Raw genomic sequence first — 10,000 nt, forward strand, 5'->3', positions numbered from 1 at the left:
CCACTGTTTACTGTATCCTACTCTTAGACCTCTAGCCACTACCTATCCTATTTTCCTCTATCCTTCCCCCCCCCCCTACTGAGAGAGGGGTGGGGGGGGGTTTAATTGATCTACTGGGCCAATTTCTCGCCTCAGCGCTAAGAGGTCCTAGAGATTATCGTTGAATCACCGCCAATCCCAATCTCATTTTTTTGATTCGCCAGTTATTGGTGGGGATTAGTTGAGGCTTGGGGGAGATGTGTGGTTGATTGGGGGGGGGTGGTTGGTTGGTGGTGTGGTAGACTGGTTTGGTGTGGCTTGTTAATGGGTTGTGGAAGATGGAGATTGCGGTAGCTGCTGATTGTGGAAGATGGAGATTGTGGTAGCTGCTGATTGTGGAAGATGGAGATTGTGGTAGCTGCTGATTGTGGAAGATGGAGATTGTAGTAGCTGCTGGTTGTGGAAGTTGGAGATTGTAGTAGCGGCTGATTGTGGAAGATGGAGATTGTGGTAGCTGCTGGTTGTGGAAGATGGAGATTGTGGTAGCGGCTGATTGTGGAAGATGGAGATTGTGGTAGCTGCTGATTGTGGAAGATGGAGATTGTGGTAGCTGCTGGTTGTGGAAGATGGAGATTGTGGTAGCTGCTGGTTGTGGAAGATGGAGATTGTGGTAGCTGCTGATTGTGGAAGATGGAGATTGTGGTAGCTGCTGGTTGTGGAAGATGGAGATTGTGGTAGCTGCTGGTTGTGGAAGATGGAGATTGTGGTAGCTGCTGGTTGTGTAAGATGGAGATTGTGGTAGCTGCTGGTTGTGGAAGATGGAGATTGTAGTAGCTGCTGATTGTGGAAGATGGAGATTGTGGTAGCTGCTGGTTGTGGAAGATGGAGATTGTGGTAGCTGCTGATTGTGGAAGATGGAGATTGTGGTAGCTGCTGGTTGTGGAAGATGGAGATTGTGGTAGCTGCTGATTGTGGAAGATGGAGATTGTGGTAGCTGCTGGTTGTGGAAGATGGAGATTGTGGTAGCTGCTGATTGTGGAAGATGGAGATTGTGGTAGCTGCTGGTTGTGGAAGATGGAGATTGTGGTAGCTGCTGATTGTGGAAGATGGAGATTGTGGTAGCTGCTGATTGTGGAAGATGGAGATTGTGGTAGCTGCTGGTTGTGGAAGATGGAGATTGTGGTAGCTGCTGATTGTGGAAGATGGAGATTGTGGAAGATGGAGATTGTGGTAGCGGCTGATTGTGGAAGATGGAGATTGTAGTAGCTGCTGATTGTGGAAGATGGAGATTGTGGTAGCTGCTGGTTGTGGAAGATGGAGATTGTAGTAGCTGCTGATTGTGAAAGTTGGAGATTGTAGTAGCTGCTGATTGTGGAAGATGGAGATTGTAGTAGCTGCTGATTGTGAAAGTTGGAGATTGTAGTAGCTGCTGATTGTGGAAGATGGAGATTGTGGTAGCTGCTGATTGTGGAAGATGGAGATTGTGGTAGCTGCTGATTGTGGAAGATGGAGATTGTGGTAGCTGCTGGTTGTGGAAGTTGATCTGATTGTCATAAGCAACAACCCAATTACAACCAAGCGATGATTAACAATCAGTAAACAACCACTGAACAAGAACAACAGATAAACAAGGAACAAAAACAGTGCATAAAAGTAAATATTAAATACACCACAAAAAAATATATGAAAGGAAAAAAAAATAGGGAATAGAAAATGGAGATAATTTTTTAAAAGACGAAATAGGAAGAACTCAAAATAATGCGAGAACAAAATAGGGAAGAACGAGAGAACATGAGGAAATAGGGATGAGGTCAATTAGGAAATAAAGGTAGAAAATAAGGGGGAAGATTATGAAATAGGGAAAGGAATAAAGAAAGGGGGAATTGAACAAGGAATAAAGAAAGGGGGAATTAAACAAATATGAATAGGTAGAAACGATTCAATAATTGGCAGAACAAATAGAGAAGTTTGGAAAGAGATTAATAGAGATACAATGGAATTAGAGGAGGAAATAGGGAGAAGGGATAATGGAGGCTTATCTTGAGGTTATCTTGAGATGATTTCGGGGTTTTAGTGTCCCCGCGGCCCGGTCCTCGACCAGGCCTCCACCCCCCAGGAAGCAGCCCGTGACAGCTGACTAACACCCAGGTACCTATTTTACTGCTAGGTAACAGGGGCATAGGATGAAAGAAACTCTGCCCATTGTTTCTCGCCGGCGCCTGGGATCGAACCCAGGACCACAGGATCACAAGTCCAGCGTGCTGTCCGCTCGGCCGACCGGCTCCCTTACCGGCTTAAGAAGGAGGAGGAAGTAGAGAGAAGAGTGAGGGAGAAGGAGGTAGAAGGGAGAAATGAGGAGACATGTGAGGTGCCTCATACCTCATTTATAGAGCCAATGACAGACCCCTCCCCCCCCTAGTGTGAGGTAATATTGAGAGTGGTAGTAGTGGTGGTTGAGAGAGAGGGGGGGTTGTAGGTGGTGGTTGAGAGAGAGAGGGGGGGTTGTAGGTGGTGGTTGAGAGAGAGGGGGGGTTGTAGGTGGTGGTGGATAGGGGGAGGGGGGTGGTGGGGAAGAATGGGGGTTGATGTAGGAGGGGCCAAACCCCACATACAAACGCTTCTCCATACCCCCCCCCCCTATCCTTGGAATGGGGAGGGGGGAACCCGCAACCAGCAAATCACACCCATACATTAGACAACGGATAGACCCATCTTAGGACCTTCTAGTCTATATCCTATTCTCCCTAACCGACTCTCCCTCTCTCTCTCTCCCTCTCTCTCCCCCCTCCCTCTCTCCCCCCTCCCCCTCCCACTCCCCCTCCCCCCCCTGGCAGCAAGAATCAGATCTGAGAGTGGGCCGGGCGGGTCCCCTTTGTCGTTATCGCAATAATTGACCCTGTTATTTCATATTAATTTGACACCACTCTCCCCCCACTACCTCTCCCTTGGGAGAGGGGCGGTGAGGGCCGTGGGCGAGGGAGGGGAGGGAAGGGAGGATGCGGGAGAGAGAGAGAGAGAGAGAGAGAGAGAGAGAGAGAGAGAGAGAGAGAGAGAGAGAGAGAGAGAGAGAGAGAGAGGGAGAGGGAGAGAGAGGACAGAGAGAGAGAGAGAGAGAGAGAGAGAGAGAGAGAGAGAGAGAGAGAGAGAGAGAGAGAGAGAGAGAGAGAGAGAGAGAGAGAGAGAGAGAGTGGGGGGCAGGGAGAGAGATCTATGGTTATATATATTAGAATACTATCAGTTCGAGGCTGGAAGTCAGATGCCTAAGGCTAGCCTCACCCAACTTTGCACCCCTGATGGCTATATGGGCTACGTGGCCAGGGTAGTGGGGTCTGGGTTGACACAAGTGAAGCGAGTGCCACCTGACATGGTGCCAATGACGACCCCCATGACAATGGAATATCATACTAACTCCAATGATTATTTTGTTCCCTTTTTTGTTTTCTTCTTAGTATGATATAAAACATCATTCACTGATGTCTGCAAAATTAAAAAAAATCTAATGACCTGTATTCATAATGTATGAATTCATCCATGGTGTATGAATACCTGTATTCATCCTGTCCTTCTAATAGAACGTCGCATTTTGACGTATGTTCTTCCTAAGGGCAAAAATCGTCGTAGTAGAAAATGGAAGCGACTGGTGAAATTGACGTATTCTCCCGTTTTCTGTTTTGGGTTCTCTGGTAGGATAGGATAAGGGCACGTTAGTACGACGGTTTCTTGACGTTGTGGGGCCTTAGGAGGACCGGGGTGCCCAACACCCTCCGCAAGCTACCTCCCAAGTGTCCTCCACACCTATTGATTGATTGATTGATGAAGATTAAGCCACCCAAGAGGTGGCACGGGCATGAATAACCCCGTAATCTTCCACTGTACACGTTGCAAGCATATATATACACACACCCGTGCAACATTACAAACCTTTTTTTTCCACGGGTTCGCCATAGCCCGTGCTACTTGTTACAGCCCCGCTCCTGTGCCAGGTAAGTCCACTACGGGCTCACCATAGCCCGTGCTACTTGCCCCGCTCCTGTGCCAGGTAAGTCCACTACGGGCTCACCATAGCTCGTGCTACTTGCCCCACTCCTGTGCCAGGTAAGTCCACTACGGGCTCACCATAGTCCGTGCTACTTGCCCCGCTCCTGTGCCAGGTAAGTCCACTACGGGCTCACCATAGCCCGTGCTACTTGCCCCGCTCCTGTGCCAGGTAAGTCCACTACGGGCTCACCATAGCCCGTGCTACTTGCCCCGCTCCTGTGCCAGGTAAGTCCACTACGGGCTCACCATAGCCCGTGCTACTTGCCCCGCTCCTGTGCCAGGTAAGTCCACTACGGGCTCACCATAGCCCGTGCTACTTGCCCCGCTCCTGTGCCAGGTAAGTCCACTACGGGCTCACCATAGCCCGTGCTACTTGCCCCGCTCCTGTGCCAGGTAAGTCCACTACGGGCTCACCATAGCCCGTGCTACTTGCCCCGCTCCTGTGCCAGGTAAGTCCACTACGGGCTCACCATAGCCCGTGCTACTTGCCCCGCTCCTGTGCCAGGTAAGTCCACTACGGGCTCACCATAGCCCGTGCTACTTGCAACTTCTTGTTTCGAGTTGCTGAATCTAACACAACAACAACGTTGCGAACCACTATTGCTTCTTATATGTGTGTCAGTCGTTTCTTAGATGCGATTGGGAGGAGAGAGGGAGACAGAGATAAGAGAGGGAAGAGAGAGAGAGATAAAGAGAGTGAAAAAGACAGATCTGGGGGTACCCAAGTAACTGTCTCACAACCCAGATGTCGTCTAAACCATCCCTCCCTCAAACAGACAGGGACAGACAGATATACACACAGGAAGACAGACAGTCACACAGACAGATCTGGGGGCGACCCGGGCACCCCCGGGTATGCCAGTTAGTAAATAAACAAAAGGAAATATGAACAACAAACTTCAGAAATAAATACCGAAAGAAATCAACAAAAATTTCCACTAAACAATTGAAAAATCTTCACTTGAGGTTATCTTGAGGTTATCTTGAGGTTATCTTGAGATGATTTCGGGGCTTTAGTGTCCCCGCGGCCCGGTCCTCGACCAGGCCTCCACCCCCCAGGAAGCAGCCCGTGACAGCTGACTAACACCCAGGTACCTATTTTACTGCTAGGTAACAGGGGCATAGGGTGAAAGAAACTCTGCCCATTGTTTCTCACCGGCGCCTGGGATCGAACCCAGGACCACAGGATCACAAGTCCCGCGTGCTGTCCGCTCGGCCGACCGGCTCCCCTTGCCCTACCCACAAAAAAAAGAGTCATGGAGGAAATAGTTTTTACGGAGTGAGAAGTGAGATAAAGTTCTCATGTAGGGAGAGAAGTGGAAGAAAGTTCCATCAGGGGGGACTGAGAAAGGCGCCTCAGGGTTGTGGAGGGGGATAAGCAGGGCTACATCACGCCCCTGTTAGCTGCTGTTCCCCCAATCGATCCCAAGAAATGGATTTCATGAATTTTCCCGCCAAATCCTATTGAGAAAAAGGCCCGGGGATGGGCAGGAGGGACGGGGGATGGGAGGGTAGAGGGACGCGGGCGGAATCGCGCGCGCTTTTTGGCTTGGGATTCCGTTTTCTGTGCGACATTCTTGTGTTTTTATCTCTCTGTGGCGGCATTTTGGGGGTATAATTCGCCTTGCAGCGAGCACCCATTGCACAATTATACCAGTTATACCTGCACAACAGATGAGTTAGCGAGCAAATGAGCCAGCCGGGGGCCATATAAGCTACGATAATCAACTAATCCTCAGGGTCCAGACGAAATTCTCTGACATTTCGCTCAGCACAGGTCAAGCTTCACATGAATTTCCAATGCGCCTAATCTGAGAAAAGCACATGTGAGGAGAGAGTTTTAAACTTGTTTATTGGATAGCGATGTGAAGACGCAGACACACTCGATTTTTACCAGACATTCGCCGCTTTTCTCCTCTCCTCCTGTGCGAGTTCCACTGCCCTGACGGTTCCTAGTCTTGATAGTTGTAATTCCTTTCGGTTACCGAGCCCCGCGCTGACGCCATTAACTGTCCGGGGACTGTTGAGGTGTCAAGGACTCTGTACGGCGCTATATATCGTCTTGAAGGCGCTGACTCCAGGCGATGGCGAGCGATACATTTGGGCGGGAAAGCGAAGAGTGTTCCTCTGCATATCGGAAGAAGCAGTGGGATGTGTAGAGGCGCAGAGAGACTGGTATATTCCTCCTGCCTGCACTCCATATTTTCAGTTTCCAACCGGCACGCTAGGCTAAGAAATATCTGTATACGGGAGGGTAGAATGCGAGGAGCCTTGGTTCGACTCCCAGGGCTTGTGGGAAGTGTGTCCGTCTAGTAGACGGAGGGTGGTGGGGTTCAACCCACGAGGAGCGGGGTAGGAATAAATTTTGCAGCCTATTTCGTCCACAGCTGAGACCCTTGGCAGCTGTGTGGCTAGTGTGTGTGTGTGTGTGTGTGTGTGTGTGTGTGTGTGTGTGTGTGTGTGTGTGTGTGTGTGTGTGTGTGTGTGTGTGTGTGTGTGTGTGTGTGTACTCACCTACTTGTGTTTGCGGGGGTTGAGCTCTGGCTCTTTGGTCCCGCCTCTCAACCGTCAATCAACTGGTGTACAGGTTCCTGAGCCTATTGGGCTCTATCATATCTACACTTGAAACTGTGTATGGAGTCAGCCTCCACCACATCACTGTCATGTGTGTGTGTGTGTGTGTGTGTGCGTGTGTGTGCGTGTGTGTGCGTATTTCACATTTGTGTCTGCACAATCCAGCTATTAGCTCTTGGACCCCGCCTTTCTACCAATCTATTTTTCCTCATGTTTATAACATATATTTCTCTCTAACACACACACACATATATTCCCAGGAAGCAGTCCGTAGCAGCTGTCTAACTCCCAGGTACCTATTTACTGCTAGGTGAACAGGGGCATGAGGGTGAAAGAACCTGTGTGTGTAGGTGTACTCACCTAGTTGTGCTTGCGTGTGTATTCATTATATGTACTTATCTATTTGTGCCTGCAGGATCAAGCATTAGCGATTGATTGATAAAGATTAAGCCACTCAAGAGGTGGCATGGGCATGAATAGCCCCGTAAGTGGTAAAGCATTAGCGTTGTTGTTGTTGTTATAGATTCAGCTACTCGGAACAAGTTCCAAGTAGCACGGGCTATGGTGAGCCCGTAGTGGACTTACCTGGCACAGGAGCGGGGCAAGTAGCACGGGCTATGGTGAGCCCGTAGTGGACTTACCTGGCACAGGAGCGGGGCAAGTAGCACGGGCTATGGTGAGCCCGTAGTGGACTTACCTGGCACAGGAGCGGGGCAAGTAGCACGGGCTATGGTGAGCCCGTAGTGGACTTACCTGGCACAGGAGCGGGGCAAGTAGCACGGGCTATGGTGAGCCCGTAGTGGACTTACCTGGCACAGGAGCGGTGCAAGTAGCACGGGCTATGGTGAGCCCGTAGTGGACTTACCTGGCACAGGAGCGGGGCAAGTAGCACGGGCTATGGTGAGCCCGTAGTGGACTTACCTGGCACAGGAGCGGGGCTGAGTATTAGCTCTTGGACCCCCGCTTTTCTGCCCGGCGGTTGTCTAATGCAATGATTCCTGACCTATTTTTCTGTCATATCTACTTTTAAAATTATAAATGGAGTTGGCTTCCACAACCTGCTCCTTTAATTCCATTTCCCTCTACTCTCGCGCTAACAACAAGTAATTAACATCGCTATGAACAAATCCACAAGGGCCTTCACGAGGATTCGAACCTGCGTCCGGGAGCATCGCAGACACTGCCTTAATCGACTGTGTCTGGGATGCTCCCGGACGCAGGTTCGAATCCTCCTCACGGCCCTTGTGGATTTGTTCATTTGATGCATCACGTTAGTGTGATCTCTGTGTGTAATAACATCTCTAGGACTCATCTAGGACTCATCTAGGACTCACCTAGAACTCATCTAGGACTCACCTAGAACTCATCTAGGACTCATCTGAGTCTAAAGCTTCCATTCCTTACATATTGTAATGTTGGGATTCATTGTAAACATTTCCTCTTTTTTCACTCTGTCAATCCCCCCTAAGTATTTTATATGTCTCTAACATGTCTCCCCTTTCCCTCTTCTTTTCTAGGTTAGTCAGGTTTAGTTCCTTCAGTCTCTCTTCATGCCCTCATCCCTCGCAATTTTGGGACGAGCCTCGTTGCAAACTTCTAAACTTTTTTGAGATTATGTGTTTCTTCATGTAGGGGCTCCACGATGGGGCTGCATACTTTACGACTGGTCTCACGTAGGTTCTGTACAGCGATCAAAATGTCTCCTTATTTATTATCCTTTCTCTTATATTCTCTTTCTTTCTTTATGTATTCACCTGTTCCATCTCTCTTCTTCTGTCCTGCTCTTCCTATCGTTACGGTTTCTGCTTCTCTTTTATTTATTCTGTTCTTTCTTATCTGCTTCGTTATCCTGCTCCTCTTTCTGTTTTCCTTCATATTCCTCTTCTTATCTTTTCATTTTCTTGTTTATCCTCCTTATGTTTGCTATCTGTTTCTCCTCCTCCGTCATTCTCTGGTTTCGCTTTTTTGTTCTTTTTCTTCTATGAACTCTGTATTTCTTATCTCTGTTCCTTCTCTATGCTACTCCTGTTCCTCTGTTTCTCCTCCTCCCGTTCCTCCGTTTCTCCTCCTCCCGTTCCTCCGTTCCCTATCTTCTCTTCTGCATCATTCCCCTTTTTTAATTCTCCACACTGATATCTCCTCCTGTTCCGTTGCTCTCAGTACTCTATACCATCTGCTACCACGCCCAATAACCCATAAAATCCAGAGCATTATTAACATTCATACGGACCGCCATTACTCTCGATTGGCGCCGTGGCTGGCGCCGTTATGGTTAAATCTTGATAAGGACTATCATGGCTTGCGCGCTAGGCTATGATAGGGAGGCCGGGGCGTGCCTGTGTGGGTCTCTTCTACCTCCCTTTTATAGCGGCTCCAAGCTCTTGTCGAGGCTTGTAATAAGGAACTCCGCTTAATTCCACAAAAGCGCCTTTTACCCCAATTTGAATGGTGTCGTTGCGGAGACGAAGGGCGTCGTAATAGGGGGCAGAAAGGGCGGGAAAATGGGACCCGGGCGCGCTGTGTGACGTCACTTGCCAGCCGGGTTTGTTTACATCCGCTCGTCTTTTGTTTCAAAGGGGCGTGCATTTTACGGGGAATTATTTTGGATTGCTTTAGAGAATCGGTGATTATGGCAAATGCCGGGGAATTTGTTTGAGGAGGAGGAGGCGGTGTACTGCTGTATATGGGGACATTAGCGAGAAGGGAGTCTTATTGGGGGATGGTCTCAATATCTATCTTAATATTAGGTCAATTATGCAGGTGAACTTTGCAAAAATGTACAAGACTTATTTTGCATTGTCTTTTCATTGTATAGCAAGCAAGTTACATACATTTTGAGTTATTTTAATTTAATATTTGATTCAAAAAGCTATTTTTTATTCATTTGGGCTGCTACTAGTGGCATAAAAAATATATTGAAAATATCGATTAACGTCTGAAATGACATTTATACAAATATTAATTAATATAATCTATTATAAACATAACTTTTGCGTCGTTCATTAATAAGTCCTTTAGCACAGTGGTCTACGTCCTCGGCTTACAACCATTGGACCCGGGTTCAATTCCAGGGCGGAACAGAAACGGTTGGGATAAATTTCCTTTCACCTGATACCTCTATTCACCCAGCAGTAAATAGGTACCTATTGGAGTTAAACAACTGTTATGGTTTGTTGTCAGTTGAGTCTTGAGTGAATCTCCGACGTAGGAATTGAGCTTCGCTATTGAGCTCTTAGAGAGAGCGCTCAGAGCCCCCGGAGCTCCGTCAAATCTCTAATTGAGATGAGTTGCAAGTAGCTCTGATTGCTATCTCCTTCATCCTTCATCCATCGTAGCACCGTCCAATCAGGATTGGTTCCAATCAGGAACCAATCTCCGGTTTTATGGAACCAATTTTATGGTTCCAATC

At 48.4% G+C, this 10,000-nt stretch overlaps 2 protein-coding genes across 2 annotated transcripts in view; one reads left to right on the forward strand and one right to left on the reverse strand.

The window, feature by feature from the left end:
- Window positions 1-300: 300 nt before the first annotated feature.
- Window positions 301-1,533, reverse strand: LOC138359405 (mucin-4-like). Its single transcript, XM_069318538.1, has one exon. The coding sequence runs from the start codon at window positions 1,531-1,533 to the stop codon at window positions 301-303; it is 1,233 nt and encodes a 410-aa protein (XP_069174639.1).
- A 6,700-nt stretch (window positions 1,534-8,233) lies between these two features.
- Window positions 8,234-10,000, forward strand: part of LOC138359406 (sialidase-like) — an 8,945-nt gene continuing 7,178 nt past the window's right edge. Inside the window, exon 1 of the mRNA XM_069318539.1 lies at window positions 8,234-8,264. Within this exon, the coding sequence (XP_069174640.1) occupies window positions 8,234-8,264 (31 nt within the window). The remainder of the gene's footprint in view (window positions 8,265-10,000) is intronic.

The sequence above is a fragment of the Procambarus clarkii genome, chromosome 90, assembly GCF_040958095.1.
Source record: "Procambarus clarkii isolate CNS0578487 chromosome 90, FALCON_Pclarkii_2.0, whole genome shotgun sequence".
Lineage (NCBI taxonomy): Eukaryota > Metazoa > Arthropoda > Malacostraca > Decapoda > Cambaridae > Procambarus > Procambarus clarkii.

Bases quoted from the DNA above. Each gene is read 5' to 3' on its own strand.
- LOC138359405 (XM_069318538.1), bottom strand. From the start codon at position 1,533: ATGACAATCAGATCAACTTCCACAACCAGCAGCTACCACAATCTCCAT.